Source organism: Austrofundulus limnaeus, unplaced genomic scaffold, assembly GCF_001266775.1.
Source record: "Austrofundulus limnaeus strain Quisiro unplaced genomic scaffold, Austrofundulus_limnaeus-1.0 Scaffold46, whole genome shotgun sequence".
Taxonomy (NCBI): Eukaryota; Metazoa; Chordata; class Actinopteri; order Cyprinodontiformes; family Rivulidae; genus Austrofundulus; species Austrofundulus limnaeus.
In genome coordinates this window covers 1,239,785-1,258,041 of record NW_013952448.1, presented here as the reverse complement: position 1 = coordinate 1,258,041, position 18,257 = coordinate 1,239,785, and the positions used below count along the sequence as shown (strand labels likewise).

The following is an 18,257-nucleotide window of genomic DNA, read 5'->3' as shown; positions in this document are numbered from 1 at the left end:
GTGTGTGTGTGTGTGTGTGTGTGTGTGTGTGTGTGTGTGTGTGTGTCGGAATGGGGAGGGGGAGCAAGGCCAAGATGAAATGGTCGCTAAGCGGCGTCTCTCCGCAAACACAAAAGTGTGTGTGCATGCAAAAATAAATAAATAAATAATCCTGCCTGCTTTACAGATGAGAGAGTAAATTTTGTTACACGGGGAGAGAGAGAGGACAAAAAAAAAGTGGAAATGTGTGTGACCAAACTGCAGAAAACTGGGACTGACAGGCTGGGTGAATGGAGCAGAGGAAGACATGGCCCCGATACCACTTCCTGTTTTGTACATCTTGAAGTATACAAATGTATTCAACTGAGTGGATCCCATTTATTATGAAAGTAGATTAATTTCCTTGATACGCGTTGAAAAGATTTCCATCTACAAGGCTCGTTCTCCTGTCAAACGAGATGGCGGTGGGGGGGGGGGTGCGAGTGTGAGAAAGAGATGCAGTGAGATGGAGCGAGAGACCAAGAGAAAGGAAGAACGCAAAGAGCGAGAGGGGGAGAAGAAGAAAAAGAAGGGAGACGACGGAGTGCATTGAAATCTCTTTGCAACYGCTGGCTTTTGAAGTTGCGAGATGAGCAGCCACAGAAGTCAGGAAAGTGACAAATTAGGGAAAAAGCCGTAGTGTGCAAGCAGAGCTGCTAAATCAATTAAAGTCATGCCGAGTGCATACATTAACATCAATGGCTCGCAAACACACTCACACACACACACACACACACACACACACACACACACACACACACACACACACACACACACACACACACAAAGGACACAGGAAAACAAAAAGGAAAAGGTGCTCATGGGCTTGCTGTTGCTTCTCCCCCACAGTAAAAAGAGGGAAGATAAAAAAAAAAACACTGGTCTTTAAAATATTCTGCATAAAGCCAAGCTTCTCTGTCTATTGTGATTCAGACAGAAGCTACTCATTGTTGCTAGTTTAAGGAAATGTCACTATTGTATGATTGCCACGATAGCAGAGTCCTGAGGGAACTCGAGGCTCTGAGCCAGGCGGGTCTAAAAGGACTTCAGCACCCCGGATCACAGGGGAACACAAAAAAAAAAACCTTTCAGTTAATGCCCTTCTCCCACCCTTTTGAAACAACCTTTACCCACCTTTTTACACACATCGTCGTCTCGCTGTGCGCTCGCGTGAAACACACTTGAAGATTATTCAGAAGTCCYTCTATCAAGGAAACACGCAAATTCATGAGGCTCCAAAAAAGAGGCGAGCGAGCTGGTGGACTTGTTTTGTTTCGGTTCTTTTATAAATTTATTTATGTATTTTATCAGAATGTCATTCAAATAGAAAGATGAGYATTTGCATGACAACGGGCTGAGGAGCAGAGAGGGAGCCCCAGGGAGAGACAGTATCCATATACTAGAGCACCCCACCCACCCCCACCACTACCACCACCAAATATTGCAATATTCTTCATACAGACTAACAAACGCAGCCCAGCACATCCCACAACACTTTTGCTAAATATGACAATAAAGAGAGGAAGCCAGGCACTTTGTATTACTATTTTAGCAGGATAAAACAATAGGCAGTTTTATTGCAGCAGCGCGGTGCATGAAACAATACAGTTTCATTTTATAAAGCCTATTTAWATAGACATGTATTTGTTATTTTAAAATACCTAAGCTAATACCAGTTTTGACAAAAACCAAAAATAAATAACACTGTATTAAAATATACTCTGCAGGCAACAGAAATATGTAAATAAATAAATGGTAAACAGAATCTGCACGCAGCAGGTCACTTGTATTTCACTAAATTAGACTGTGCTGTCAATTGCCAGCTTCGGAATGTAAAATGTATGCCAATAAAGAACTGTAGGGAAAGCCGGCATCATTTAAATAACTCAAAGTAATTTAGAGAAATGGGTTTTAATCTAGTGAAAGAAAAGCCACGGCTATCGAAAGCTCCAAAAGGAAAATCTATAAGTCGCATCCATGAAGTGCTTTTCATCAGCGTATCAGACGTCGATGCATGTATGTAAATACTGCTAGCAAAAGCAATAATGTTGTCTTTCATCACAATAGAGAATCGTTACTTTTACAAGCACACCCGTGTATTATTTTTTTGCGTTTGTTCGATATGTATTTCCTGCAAAAGACATGCTTGCTTTTCCCTGATTTGACATTAAGAATAACAATATTTTTAGAAAAAAATTCTGACAAGTTGATTTTCTAATAAACTGATGTCAAATTACATTTACATATTAAATTTAAAAACGCTACATTTTTATTGGCACGTGTGTTTTACATCGCTACTTTTTACTACCACTATTTTTTTACTGTCTTCTATTTTTGTCTGATGTATTGTGCAAAGTTTATTGCTAAGTTTGAACTGAATCATTAAAATCACCTTTTGCCTGCGTGAAAAACGGACACAGTGAGTAAGGTCTGCTGGAACCAAGAGACAGAGAAACTTCCTGCTCACCGATGTTCTTCACTAAAATACAGGCTTGAATCTCGCACTTCATCTGGGCCCAGAGGTGGGGCTCAAGATGAGTTTAGCCCCTGTCTACTAAACCTGCCACCTCCACCACCCACCCACCCTCTGCCAGGCTGCGTGCGAGAAAGCGAGGGAGGGAGGGAGAGAGAGAGAGAGAGAGAGAGAGAGAGAGAGAGAGAGAGAGAGAGAGAGAGAGAGACTCGGGCTAGAGCTGAGCAGCCTCAGCAGCAGCGGCACTGTTCTCCTCCAGCCCCTGTCTTTATCCCCGCCTGAGCATTAGATGTGATTACTGCTCAGCTCTCGACACTGACAGAGACGGAGAGCTCCCAGAGACAGCAGGAGTGGCTGAGAGGCAGAGAGGGACGGAGGAGGAAAAGACGAGCACAGCAATTCACTGCCGCTACAGTGATGCAAGAGTGCCCCCTGCTGCCTCTGGTGTCTGGGTCCTCAAAACACACACACACACACACACACACACACACAAACACACACACCCACACACACACACACACACACACACAAACACACACAGATATAGAGATACTGAAGATACGTGCACTCTTTGAAATCAACCTTTAAAAGAAGCACTGTGTGTCTGTGCGCTGTACATCCACCGATCCAGTTGAAACTAAACAGAGCTGTGACTAAATAATGAGTCTGACATTACAATGGGATTCCTTTCAAGTGGTCTCTAAGTAATAACTGTGTGCGTGCCCAGTTATTCTTGAACAAAACGTCTGTGAGGCTATGATGAAACATATGACACTTCCTTAATGATGCAGCCTGTAAGCAGTTATATACAGTACACTGTGGAAAATATATTGTTACTATGAAAACACCTTCCCTTGTGTGAAGTATTATTGGACAGCAGGTCACTTGTGTTTCCATTTAAAAGAAGCAAAAGCTCATGCATGTTGAGAAATCTTGAAAATATGAAAATACTTGGTATTTTATGACAAAACAAATTAAACAAAAAGCTCCTCGTATATATTTTCAGAAAATAGTTTAGTGTTAATAGTTTTACTTACACTTAATGTTTATTTTGTGTTGGAAAAAAAGTATTTTCAACTGACTACGATTTCTTCTGAATTTATATTTTAATTCAATTTAACTTATCTCTATTTTTTTTAAAGTTATCCAATCACAATCATTGTTCTTTATTCAARTACAAATTTATCAGACAAATTACTGCTTGAACTTGTATCTGGAGCTTTACCTTAATAATTGATTATTATCAATCTATGGACATTTTCAAGTGTATTATACTACATAATTGTATACATTTTAAAATATTAATTTGTATCAAAAATTAATTGTAGCCAATTGTAAATAAAAAGTAAGTTTCAAAAGTCTARTTTTAGGAAACTAAAATTACATATTCCTAACTGTGAAATGATTAGCAAGGTGTATGAGTTTTCTCACCATAGTCTCCAGGAGCTTCCAGTCCTTCTCCAGTTGCTCCATCGGTCTGGTCCACCAGCTGCAAAAGCGGGTGTAGCGCTGGCCCTGAAACCAATACTGACGCAGCCATTCAAATTCCACCTGAGTAAACACACAAGACAATCGGCTATTATTACAATAACTAGATGTTTTGTAGTAATTGATTATCAGCAGTTTTAAGCAACTTTATGAAAGCTAAATAATTTTCTGGTATAAATAACTTAGGCGTGAGTTCACACACTGCCAAAYAATAAACCATGACACTACTGCCTATGAATTTATTCCTTAATTTTGAAATATTCATAAGGTTCATTCTAAATTACTTGGATTTCATTATTCTACACAGAAAAAAATATCATATTAAACACCTGGCCAAAAAAGAAGTTGCCACCAAAAAAAAAGGTCACATACACTAATATTTTGTTGCGTCGCCTTTGGCTTTCATTACGGCACGCATTTGCTGTGGCCTTGTTTTGATAAGCTTCTGCAATGCCACAAGATTTATTTCCATCCAGCGTTGCATTCGTTTTTCACCAAGATCTTGCATTGATGATGGTAAAGTCTGACCACTGTGCAAAGCCTTCTCCAACACATCTTAAAGACTCTCAATGCACTCTGTGGTGGCTGATCCATGTGTGAAAATGATGCCTCATGCTCCCTKAACCACTCWTTCACAATTCAAGCCCAATGAATCCTGGCATTGCTATCTTGGAATATGCCCGTGCCATCAGGCAGCATCAGGCGGCATCTGGCAGCAGGACGGCTCAGTGGTTAGCACCGACGCCTCACAGCAAGAAGGTCCWGGGTTCGATCCCCAGTTTGGACCTGGGGTCTTTCTGTGCRAAGTTTGCATGTTGTCCTCCTGCTTGCGTGGGTTTTCTCCAGGTACTCAAGTTYCCTCCACCCCTAAATACATGTACAATAGGTTGCCTTCAGGCCCAGGTCTCCATTGAAAAAGAGATCTGAGATCTCAACGGGACTTGCCTGGTAAAATAACAATAAATAAATAAAATAAATCAAAATCAGGGAAGAAAAAAACATTGATGGAATAACCTGGTCATTCAATACATTCAGGTAGTCAGATGACCTCATTCTTTGACCACATACTGTTGCTGAACCTAGACCTAGCAACCCCACATCATAACACTTAGTTAAATCCAAGTGGACATGTTTTTTGGCTGGGCAGTGTATATAAAAAATGCAAACTGGAGGAGAAAGACCTGAAGGAACCACCATGGGGAGAAAAACTCCAGCTTGGGATGTACAGTACCACCAACAGATAGCTGAAGTAGCTGATATGACCAAATCCTGCCAATGGCTGGAGAGGGCAGGACTGAAGGACAACACAAATATACTGACCATGGTAGCACAGGAGCAAGCTTTGAGCACAATAACAACTGAGGCCCAGATCACCATACCAGACAAGATCCCAGGTGCATGTAGTGCAAAGAAGCCCCAAAAACAATCCAGTGTCTTACAGCAGGGTGGACTAGCAAGAAAAGAATACATGGAACACCATAACCGGGTGGCTGGTATAGTATACAGAAACTTCTGTGCGGAGTATGAACTGGACACCTCGAGATCCAAGTGGGATTTACCTCCCATTGTGGTGGAGAATGACCAAGATCCTGTGGGACTTCCAGATTCAAACAGACAATGGCCAACCAACCGGATATTGTGATCAATGACAAGCAGCAGAGGACAGCCGTTGTGATTGATGTATCCATCCACAGTGATAGAAACATCAGGAAAAAGGAACATGAGAAACTGGAGAAATTCCAAGAGCTCAGGGAAAAGCTAGAAAGAGCTTGGCAGGTGAGGGCAACTGCATTGCCCGTGGTTATCGGAACACTTGGGGCAGTACCCCCACGCTGGAGAAGTGGCTCCAACAGATACCTGGAGAAACATCTGACATCTCAGTCCAGAGAAGCAAAGTCCTAGGAACAGCTAAGATGCTGTGAAGGACCCTAAAGCTCCCAGGCCTCTGGTAGAGGACCTGTGCTAGAGATGAAGAGTCACCCTCCCTGCCCAGGGAAACAAGGGAGTGGGTGAAAATATATAAAAGTGTATTTAACAGTTAGTTTTCCCAGGACTTAAAACCTCAGTAAGTTCAACACAAGCTCAGTTCAAAGTTCAGGTTCACACTCTAGTCTAGTCAAAAGTTAACAATAAATGTTACAGTCCATGRCAGCATACAAAGAAGTTTATTCTCTCTAAAAAAAACACATCACAGAACTATCAAAATGTCAAAGGGGCTTTTTAAAAACACTCTAGGGACAATGGGCCTCATGCACGAACCGTTCGTACGCACAGATTTGYTCTTAAGTTGTGYGTACGAGTGATTTAGGAGAATTTGYGGCATTCACCAATGTTTTCGTATTCTAAGATTTTCTTCAGATACGAACAAAATTCACAAGTGGTCCAGACCTGTCGTATATTTTACGAGCAGTCAGTCTGCTGTTATCCAGACTGATTTTCCTCCCTAATAACTTTATATTTCATTAGTTTGAAGATATTTTGAGTTGAAAATAAATTACACTCCATGATTATCTTGACAATACAACAATTCTGCTTGAATTAGAGTTATAATTTTAAATGTAATGATTTAGACTAACAATATAAAGTGTTCGTTCGTCCGTTTTCCGCCGCTTTTCCGGGATCGGGTCGCGTGGGCAGCAGCAGAGAGACCCCGCTCTCCCCAGCAACACCTTACAGCTCGTCCTGGGGGACTCTGAGACGTTCCCAGGCCAGAGGGGATACATAATCCCTCCAGCAAGTCATGGATTTTCTCCAAAGTGCCAGACATATTTTGAAATCATTTTAAAATGCTTATTTCAGAACCGCAACTGAGACCACTTGAGACCGCGCTGGGGGTGGGGGGGCATACGGTGCGCGACTATGTGGCTTCTGAATAAATGAAAATGATTTAACACAGTTGTTTATATATTTAGCAGCTCTTTTTATTCCACAGCTGACCTGCTAAAATGACAGATTTTATTTTCTGGATCTCTGACAGATGGACTTCATTCTCTGAACTCGTAAAGTTCTTCTTTTTAATTTTCGCTGTCATTTTCATGAATGGACACTTCCTGATAACTGAGGCAGGAAACATAGCCTTATATGTTGTTTTTGGGGTGGTAATTATGCTAATCTCCTCTCACGTGCACGAGCAGCTGGATACGAACAGGTGGAATTTACGCAGCTCATTTACACCCTTTTCAGGAAGATAGAAGAGTTTGTTGAAACTGACGTGACATGTTCGTACGAACCCTTTGTACGAACAAAAGTAAGAGAAATTTAGGATAAGAATATGAACATGTTCTTGCATGAGGCCCATTGTCCTTTTGGACAGATAGAACCAAAGTGAAGATGTTGGACAAACAAGTCAGTCTGGAACTTTAGTGAAGGGCTGATGACTTGGGCTTGTTTTGCAGCCATAAGACCTGGATATGTTGGAGTTGTCGAGTCTACTATAAACTTCTCCGTATACCAAGGGTTTTTTGAATCAGTTGTGAGAGTCTGTGTGAGGCGCAGACTAAAGGCCTCCACATTCTTGATCCGAAGCTGAAAAGTCAATGTGCGGTCACGTGGTTTTTTAATGTTTGTTTTCTCACACACCTTTAATAGACCCTAAGACACATTGCGCCTAGCCCCTGGGAAACCACTCCCGCTGCAACACACATCAGTGCACATGGTTTCTTCCTGCTAGAATCTATACTCAGGGGGTGGGGGACCCTGATATCTGCTGTTATTTGTCCACAAATCTGTCATGCTTAAAGCTAGACAGTTTTTGTCAGGTTCCTCCATGCACAATGTCTGTTTTATCTCCATCCTTGAGTTTTTGGTCCGCTTCTGGGTACAACAGTCAGATTCTGGAAACAAGTAGTTGAAGTAAAATGCAGCATCCAAACAYGCTCAGCATGAACAAGAAGTCCCACAAACTTCTGACCAATCACATTATAATTTCTTATGTGGAGGGTGGTGAAAGGTTCTCCCAGCATGTTGTGACAAGAAGGTGTGGAACACTCAAAGTTGTGAACAAAATTACCTACTGTTCGTCACGCAACTGAGAATTTTGGATGATTTTGGCCGTTTGGATGAAATATGCAGAAGTCTTGACCATAACCTTGACACTGACATTTAGCATACGGTGGGTCATTTAACGGGACAGTAACCCAAAATGCAGCAGAAAGTTTACAAAATGGCTTAAAAAGAAAACAGAAGTAGTACAATGTTTTATTCAAAGTTCACACTTTAACTAAAATAATTGTCTAAATGAAAAGAACACAAAACAGGTACACAAAACAAATGTATTATATCTGTTCATGTACACACCTTTCAGCAAGCGCACCTGAAAACTCATCCCTCTTCATTCTGGTTCTCCGCCCTTCTCTCCTGCTCTGTCTGGAAATGACAGTGTCTGCTGYTGAGCTACCCCCTTCTCCTCCACTGGGAGTGTTTTTGTTCACTGCTTATTTAAAGTGCTGATTTAATCCTCACAAGGATGCTTAACAAAGCCATGTGAAGCCTGACTATGCCTGAGTGTGTTGTTCTACGTGCATGTTTATGAATTTTGGACCTGTACCGTAGTGTTTGTACCACTGAATGTTACTGTCTGTCTGTGTGAGCGGCTTTATTAACATATCTGCATAAAACTGCAACATGAGTGTGTATGTCAAAGATTGCCCCAAATGCTGCCAACATTTATGTGAGAAGCTGAGTTGCCCTCCCCCAAAACGTCCTACAAAGCAGCATCCACACAAAACAAAGCAAACCCCATTACAGTTTGACATAGACAACCGTACAACACAAAGTGTTGTTGCATATAACGCTGGAGCTGCAAACACTATTGTTTATTTTCTGAAAACTGTTCTTCTTATTGTTCTTATAGCAGAGCATTAGCTAATGTATAAAGTAGTCTTTTCAGCTTTGACTTTTAAACCATTCAACATGGTATATGTATTTGTATCAGTTTCATGAAATAAAAACATAATTTTAAGAATTTTATACTGTTTTTGTTTGGTTTACTAATCTGTCTTAAGAAGATGGAACCATTTACAAAGTTCAGAGGGTTTAGATGTGATCATCAACTGTCTCACACCTCTATCAAATTACTGTATATTTGTATGAAGCCAGGCTGCATAGAGTCATAACGTCTGGAGTTTCATGACACAGGTAACCTCTTGGTTTTAAGATCYGTTGATGTGACATACTGTATATCCAATGTTAGATAAGAACACAAAGAAGTTGGAGATTTGTCAACTTTTTTACAAAACTGATGAAAGGCCATACCCCTATGTTTTATGCATTCACGCAGCGGAATAGGAGAGTCAATTTTTTTTCTAGTTTTATTTGTATTACATGTGGTTTAATTGCCAATTATGATGAAAAAGCATTAAAAATTAGAAATGGTAGTGAAAGAAAAATCTAGTTATTTGTGTTCATCACTGGAATGTGCGCTTAACCATACCAAGAATGTGCAAATGCATGGAAGAATTATTAAGGAGAAACCCATATAAAACCAAGAGTGGCTCTTGCTGAAGTCTGGTCTTTAATGAATCACCAAGAGTTCGGGCCGCAACGAGGAAATGCATTCAGTTTTAACAAAAGCTTCAGGGCATGCCTCCACCTATTTGATTACGTCATCAGTGGGGGGTCCCTGTCATCCTCTAGAAGCCATGTACCTCAGACATTAAAAACCTACCCTAATGAAGAATTAAAAGTTCAGTTATGTGTTGGATTTGTTTCCAGGCATGCATCTATGAATATAGAAYCATCAAGTCAAGCAAAACAGTCACATTTAACAATCATTACAGTTCTATCATAAAACTTTTCCGTATGTATTTGTGTATGTTACATRAATCTAAACCCCAATAATTTAATCAGTAGCATAACATTCCTCTGTTGAAATATTGTATTGCAGGAAACAATTCTCATGTCTGCTTTGGTTTGTTCAGATATGTTACATTTGGTATCTTGTTCAATCTTCTGTAACAAACACAAAATGATGACATTGTTTTATGAAGTCTGCTGCAAGCCAGACAACTAGYACACATGCCAAACATGGGCATGTTGACGTCTCATCTGCTTACATAAAAAGTATCAGCGGAAACTGATGGCTGTCATCTTCTTGATGGAGTGTCTCATTTTGTAGTGGAATACTTTAGCCACTTCAAAATAAGGAAAAATGATAGAAGTAGATGTAGGGCTAACATCAAGAAATAGTTATTAACCCCATAAGTCTATGGTAAATGTTTTGTTTTCCACAACTTTCATAAATCAAATTCATGGGCAGGGCTGTGATTATCTTTTAAAATTGTATCATCCTATAATCACCTAWATATACCTGCTTCACACGTGTTTTAAACAGATGTGCTGAAGGGTTTAAAAAGATCTTCCATTGTTTTGGTTTACATTCTCCACTCAAATTATTTCTACATTTTCTTTTCATGTTTCCTTGCATTTCACTGAGGCCATTTGGTTTAATTGTAAAAACTTCAGACAGTGTTGGCCAGAACTTACAGCTACAGAAAAGTTCCAGTACAAATAAAAGTACCAACCCTGTGCCAGAAACCTTTTTCTTTGTTTTTTGTTTTTTTTGTTTTGTTTTGTTTTGTTTTGTTTTGTTTTGTTTTGTTGTTGTTGTTGTTGTTTTTTAAGAAAATTTTGACATTTCCTCGTGGTCACTGTTCTGTGAGATGAGGCAAGTCACCTACCCCCCACTCCATCTTCCCAAAACAACAAAGAACAAGAACTATTTACACACACAACCTGAGTGAGGCCTGTCTGGGGGTAGAAGCTGTGCACAGAGTCATCCTGCCATTTACTCCCAAAAGGCTCTGATCACAGCAGGGATGACATGCAAGGACTGCTGCATGTCAGGGAGAATACACAGCCAGTGGCGGTGCTCAGCAGCCTCTCAGTTGCTCCATACAACACACCCTTCAAASAAATGTCACCCTTTATGGTCCCTTCAACACCCTCCAAATCCACTCCCCTTCGATCACTACAGCTCAAACACACAACAAAGCCACACGGGCCAATATCGGACGTCCTTTTCTCTCAGTCTGTCCCTCCTTCTATCTCTCTGATTGTCTGCCTGTCCTTTGGTGAGAAGAAACCAACCTGTGTCTCCACTTTGAGCTGACACGGCTGCCTGTCCCCCACTGTGCAGGCCAGAGGCAGCCACAAAGCAGGCCACGTGAAGCAACTGAGGAAAGCTGGCTGTTTGGTATTTGGAGTCTGGCCACCCAGCTGAGAAATGCCATACAGGAAACTCTTGACTAAATGCCACCTTTCTGGGCCAACAGATCGAAACTCTGTGCAAAAAAAAGAGAGAGGCTGTTAGGCCTAGTTTTTCTTTGCGATGGCAAAGAGGGAGGGRGGTAAGAGGGGAGCCAGTGACTCCCCTGCGGCAGTCCCTGTCATCTCTCCAGGTGATGGACACACTAACTACACATTAGCTCCAAATTAGTCGAGCGACCACCCACTATGGCAACTCTAGAGTTAAAACCAAGAAAGTCTATCCATTTTTTTTTTCATTTAATGAGGCACATTTTTTTCCACACCTTCACAGAATTCCCTGAGCGGTTTCAATCAATTTCCGGGCCRGGGCCCTGAGGTGAGGGCTGATGAGAGTGAGATCGATCCCGACTCTGCCCTTTTCTGTTTACCTTATCCCGACCTCCTCTCACATCAGCCGCGATAACTGCATCTCCCAACTCTCTCAGAGTGACCTGACACTTATCACTCTGTGTGTTATTTCCAAGAGAAACAACCTTAGTGGTCTTTTGTTGTTATAACAGTTTTTATTTTGTTGTTGTTGATTTTCCTTTGGCCGCTTCCTTCTTCAGGGATCACCACAAYGGGCAAACTTGCATGAAAGATTTGGCAAGTGTTTTACACTGCATCTCCTGACAACTATGGACTCGAACCTGCAGTCTCAAGATTTTATAGCAGCTTTCTATACCAAAAAATATTTTCTTTGACCTCCAAAGAAGAACAAAATATTATAAAAGCTCATTTCAAATGTAGATATAAAATTTAATTGACATATAATAGCTWTGAAGTAGAGCTGCATGGTATATYGTTCAGGCATCGTCATCGCAGYGTGCGCAACAGTCAYAGTGCAGGTCCTGCGATGTAAGAGGCAAATTAAATGAGCATGTTATCTGGAGTCAAAACCATACAACAAAATCCTTGCACCAAACAGTTGCATGTTACGGCTTTTATTTTGATGGGTGTCAAAACAGCTAAACTTTCATTTTGTTATGAAACTTCTGGAACAGCARTGATAATGTTTTACACAATAGTGTTGGCGAYGAATTCTCGAGCTGTGGAGGAAGACAATGAGAATCTTGACGAAAATGAGCAAGACGAGCAAATTTGCAGAGAACTTGAAGAGGTAAAATATTGTTAGCACGAATGCTACTAATAAGACAAAAACAGAAACTAACAGACACTGAGGCAACACACTAGGTGTTAAAATGCAATTYATGTTGGCGGATGATAGAAGGAAACATGTACTTAGGTCCCAGCAAAACAAAAGCAATCAATAAAAGATAACAAGAATAATTCAAACACGGACAAAAACTTACTTGTAATRTTCACAAAAAAGAGGTCAGATCGATACAGGTCCATCATCAACATCATCAACCATCCTGCCAAATGGCAACAAGACTTAAAGTGCCATCTGTTGAAAATCCCTGTATTTTGTCTTGTAGCAATATGTATTGTTACAAGACAGTTTTTTTTTCCAATAYTGTGCAGCCCTACTTTGAAGATGATTTAGATCTTCCAGTAAGCAATACTATGAATCTAACAGGGTGGGCAACAAAGGGTGGATAAACGAAACCACTTTCAAAGTAGCAGGCCCTCAAGAAAGGGGTTTCAAAGCCAAGAAAAGACCTAAAAGCCTGGGGGAGGCATCCTGACCCTAAAACAGGACACTGGAAGCTTACACACATCATATTCTGCACATTTTACGTTCTAAAAAACCCTGTCCCTTCCTTCAATATTTACTGTGGGGGACAGGTATCGTTAGAGAGGGTCCCTCAGGGCACTCTGTCACACACCCACCTGGGAAGTGACACAGTGGCTTTAAATGAGACGAGACATTCCTGTCTGGGATTAGCATTTCAAAGCCAAGCGTACACACAGGGGCCACGTGGTGATGCCATGTTAGACATCTCAGACTGACTAAAACAGCAGGTAAGATTAAAATGAGACAGTGAAAGGGACCGTGCTTACCAAACAGGTGGCAACTTCAGTTTACTTTATTTTTTGTCTGTTTCTTTTTGACTCTCACATTAAGCAGACACGTTGCTTCAACCTCACACACCAGGCAGTCAGGTGGCAGATGCTCTACTTCACCGCCGTCATCAGGCTCTACCTACATTTTATGACAAATGCACCTCCATCTATTGCGGCACATCAGAGATGTGTCGGCCRGTGTGTTTAGCACTTTTTAAGGAAAGACCCAGAAGGCATCGCTCAGGTCAGGTTACCTGCGTGTCTCAGGCTTGTTCACTCCTCGGTCGTCCATGTCAAACACGACCTGCACAATGTGCGCCCACCAAGCACCGAAGTGGGCCGCCATCATAAATAACTCCACTAACAATACATCATTTAGCTGGGTGTTCTGCTCTCATGTGCAACTCCAAACAAATGGCCACATCGATCATTGCGAGAGCCGGGCAGGGTAGGGCTAAGCCCCTGAGAGCTTCCCCCACATTACTTAAGCACTCACACCAACATTAACACATATGCTGGCTCTTGTATAAATAGCCCTCTGTTTTCCTAAATAAAMCTGCCTTGCCCTCCTCATATATGCCTGTGCTTGGTAATCCTGTGGCGCTATGTGGCAAACTAGCAGGTGTTGCTAGCTCAATTTGCACAGCAGTTTCTCGAAACACAGACATCCCTATTGTTTGGCTGTGCTGAATAATTAAAATTGTCTACAACCTTTAAACAACCTTACGTCAGACTCATCTGTCATGGCATCCTGCTGAGGGCCCTGGTGCCGGCGTCTGCTAGGATGTACACTTTGGGCACAGGGGTGTAAAAAAGGGGAGAGGTGAGATAAGTATATTAACTGTTGGCCTGCGGCAAGCTATCATAGGAGGCTGATGCCTTCTCCTTTTTGACCTCACTTTATCCCTCAGAACCCTACACCAGCATCATTCATTGTTCTATATGAAAAGAGGTTCGGGAGGGGACAGGGCCATGACTCCAGTTTTAGAAAACATATGGAGAGGCTATTGCCAGGCAATCCATCACAAGCCAGAACAAATGAGAACAACCGGATATTCTTATTGTTGTATAACAACAAGGTAGGTTAAGGAGACTACAGGCAGCTGGCAAGCTCCCATTCTGCCATTTACAGAGTTTTAACCTGCCATCAGACAAACCCCTAATATAAATAGCAATTATCTTAATGCAGAAAAAGTGTAATTAAATCTAGATTAGAATAGTGTCTATACTGTATATTTCTTGTTGTGTTTTGACTGAAAATATTRAGCAGAAGAAATTCAGTCCACTGAATCTTGTAATGATTTTGTCAGAACGTTTCTACCCCTAAGAATACTGGGTCAACCGAAAGGYTGAAGTGTGTGTTTATGTGCTGGATTTACATACAGCCCAGGTGTGTAAACCCATATGGTACAAAAAGCACAAAGACATGTTTGCTCTAATACGTTCAATTCCTTAATTAGATGTTTATCCATGTTGTCTGTAGAGCTTTGCTTTGTATTCAACAACAATTTCTGCTGTCTGGATTAAATCATCATCGTGTTTGCAGATGGATCTGAGTTGTTTTTAACCTGCTTGCWGTACCAGATGGGCAGGGATTACAGCATCAGGACAACTCAGAGTCAGAGGGGTACACAGATAAATATACTTAAACTTTCCAAGACTGTGGTGCTGTAGGGTAAATTGTCTCTGTGCATAATCAGTTATCCAGCGTGGCCCACCTTTGTTTGTTTGACACTGAGATGCGCTCCTAAATAAAACTGTATTAAGTTTTGTACGTTTAATTCACTTATAGACGATAAACTGCAAACAAAACAAAACAAACTTCCTAAAAGTTGAAATTTAACACTCACGTTGACTCAGTAGAGCCTTATATTCACCACTTTCTCTGAACACATAAAGAAACAAAAAAGAAATCAACAAATTTTCGTATGTGATGTATGTGTGTATGTGTTTGTGAACAAATGTCCTCACCTCGTTGTGAATCTCTTCGCAGTGCTGTAGTGTTGTCGGCTGCAGGGTCAGCAGGCTGTGGGAGCCCGTCTTGGGGTCAGTGTGCAGGTTGGACAGGGCCTCTTGGCACCGTGACTGGATGTAGGTCAGGGTCCCCCTAGAACACTGAGCGCAACGACACAAACATTGCTCACATGAAAAAATAAGAAAGGAATGTTCTAAAACACAGTTTATGACTTAAATTTTGAATATAGTATAAAAAGACTATTGTAGTTTCACTTTTGTAAAAACACAATTAAAAAAAATACTTGTTTTACATCACAAATTGATGAGCTATACAGTAAACTCGTGACGTCAACATTTACGGGCAGAAATTTAAAAAGTCAATTGAAATAAACAAACTAAAATGTCTTTAAAATAATTACTTGTTACCCAATTTTTGTGGGGGAAAAAATGAATAATTTCTAAACATTGTTGGCATGTGTGATCATAACAAATTCAAACTCACCTCGGCCACTCTGTGTGTGGAGCTGAAACGTGCCATTTCTCCAGCAAGGACACAGTGCTGATGTGTGCTGTTCAGATCATCTGGGCAAAAAAGGAAAAAGAAAGAAAAACATTGAGRATTATAAAAGAACGTCAAACACAAAAATAATAACCTCATACGCCAAATTGTGTCTTTTTTATTACTTTTAATAAAGAATAATTGAAACAATTTCACAGAAAATATTAACAGAAAAACAGATGAAAAGCATGAGTCAATTAGACTAAATCAACTTGTACACTCAGACGTTTTTTKKTTTTTTTTTTTTTTTTCTCATTCGGTCCAGCATGGAATCAAATAGAACGAAGAGTATTGTAATAAAATTTTTAATTACCAAACAGAAGCAGATCGCGCTCAATCTGTCAAGATGGATGCGCCATACCAACAAACATTTGTCCAATATCACACAAGCTTTACAGTGCTGTTTCCTGTGTATCCCTCCATGTGTTTCTTTGTGTGTATAGATGTTTCTCAGCTCTGCCATTATTTGCCTCCCACCAATAATTAATTTAGCCATGACAGAGCTGTCATTCACAGCACATGTGCATATTTACACCCGCCTTGAGCAAGAGTACACCAGCTAATGCCTGTGATTTGAAAGTCAAACAGCCAAATGCTTTGGGAGGAAGATATTATTGTTTGGTGGAAGTGAAAAAAACAAAAACAAAAAAAAAGACGGTGACAAACAAAACAACTTGCCGGTGTTTTCTTCACCCTGATGAGATTGTGAAGGATTAGGTCTCTGGGCAGAATTACTCTGCGTCTTTAAAACTGTTTATATCCAATAACAAATTATCTCCATCAATCTGCTCTTTTCTTGGCACGTCTGATGCAGTCAGTGGGATCAGGAGGGAGTAGAGGCAAACTCGATAACTGTAATAAATATTTATCTTTCTTTCAACCCCTGTGCCTGCTGCCACTTGTCCTCCTTTTCCAGGAAGCAGGCTTTTAAATATATTGGGTCAACTCTTTTCTCCAGTCCCACCCCCCCCACTGTGCATTGGGAGTTGGAAATCAGATTATTGAACAGGCCCGGTGTCAGGACTTGCATTGTTCTTTTTTAACCACTGAAATTCCATTTGGGTGGAAATGATGGTGATTCAATTTGCCTCCAGCAGCTCAGACATTAGCAGTTCAAAAGGGCCAGCCGCCGACAAATGGTGCTGAAATTATATAACAGTGTCTGCGGTTATTCACCTTTGTAGTTTCCTTTTAATACCACAAAACTACTTATCATTGGGTGTATGTCAGTGAATCACAAGTACAATATATTTTAATACCTGGTTTAGTTCTGCCCGCTCTGTCTATGTGTGTGTGTGTATGCTGGAGACGAGGGAGGGGGAATGCTTCGAAGGATGCCCATGTGTGTGTGTTTTGTTTTTTTTTGTGCACGCAAGTTGTGCAAATTTATACGCGCCGTGTGCATATGTCTGCACACTGTGCCAAGTGTTTAATTCAGGTAGGCCAACAAAGCAACAGACGGCCGAGGACTGCGCGAGCTGCTATCGTTGCGCAGCAGTTGGACTCTCAAGGGCGCACTCTCCAAGTGGAGCATAAATCCCCACTGATCCGCGACAGTTGAGTTCCATTAGAATGGCCTGCACAACAGCCCATCACTCTATTATCTTGGCTGGCCTGATATTGACGATTGCATTGTAAATCTCCTTCTGCCGTATAAGGTCGGTTTCAGGCCCTGTCAAGCTAAATATTAGGTGCAGATATTGCTGCGTTTCGATGAAAACACAGCAACTTCAAAGAGCCAGAATCAGGAACTCAGTAAAACTTCCCACTTCCTCCTTATATGTTAGTAAACTATTTAAAGAATATGTTTTAAGAATGTGCAAGTATACATTTATTTGTGGTTTAATATTATYTATAGTATACCAATTTACTGCAGCTACTGTTTTGAAGCAAAGAATAACAAAGTAATAACATACAATAAAAATATGTTATGGACACAAAAAATTATTTGCTTATATGCCATCAATAATGTATATCTTTTCACTTCTTATGATTTATTTGTTTAAAAAAATCTTAAGAATAATTTAAATAAAGCAGCTTACTCTTTACTCAGAATTGTTTATTTTATTTTAAAAATAGAGCGCTTTATTGTTATAGTCATGCTGACGTGCAAAGACTTATTCTCAGTCACTTTGCATTTTACTCTTTTGTGCTTATGCACCTATGGCACGTCATGATGCAAATAAATAGACGGCGTTTAAATACAGTATAAGTGAGTGCTGTAYAAAATGTAACTGCCTGTTAAACTAACATTTTCCAAAAAAACACTTGCGCTTTTAAAAGATTTAAATTGTCATCAGCTATCAATGATATAAAACAAGATGTATGAGATTTTTGGATTTAAAAATAAAACAACCTCTATATTATCACCAAAGAAACACAAACCGAAAGTACAGCTAGTCCTTTCAAAACCTACTCGATTAAGACCTCAAGACCACAGTGTGCTCTCTACATCCAAGTCCTCAATGTGGTTTAAAGATTACAGATGCTGGGAGCTACAGGAGATGGTCAATGCTTCACGCACATAAAACAAAATGAAAAATGAAAAAT

General features: G+C 40.6%; 1 protein-coding gene across 2 annotated transcripts in view; it reads right to left on the bottom strand.

Moving 5' to 3' along the window:
• Positions 1 to 18,257, bottom strand: part of fto (FTO alpha-ketoglutarate dependent dioxygenase) — a 130,690-nt gene that overhangs the window by 84,372 nt on the left and 28,061 nt on the right. For both annotated transcript variants that reach the window (XM_014007972.1, XM_014007971.1), the window contains exons 5-7: positions 15,651 to 15,730; positions 15,164 to 15,307; positions 3,923 to 4,042 (exon numbers count right to left, since the gene is read on the bottom strand). In XM_014007972.1, the coding sequence (XP_013863426.1) occupies positions 3,923 to 4,042; positions 15,164 to 15,307; positions 15,651 to 15,730 (344 nt within the window). The remainder of the gene's footprint in view (positions 1 to 3,922; positions 4,043 to 15,163; positions 15,308 to 15,650; positions 15,731 to 18,257) is intronic.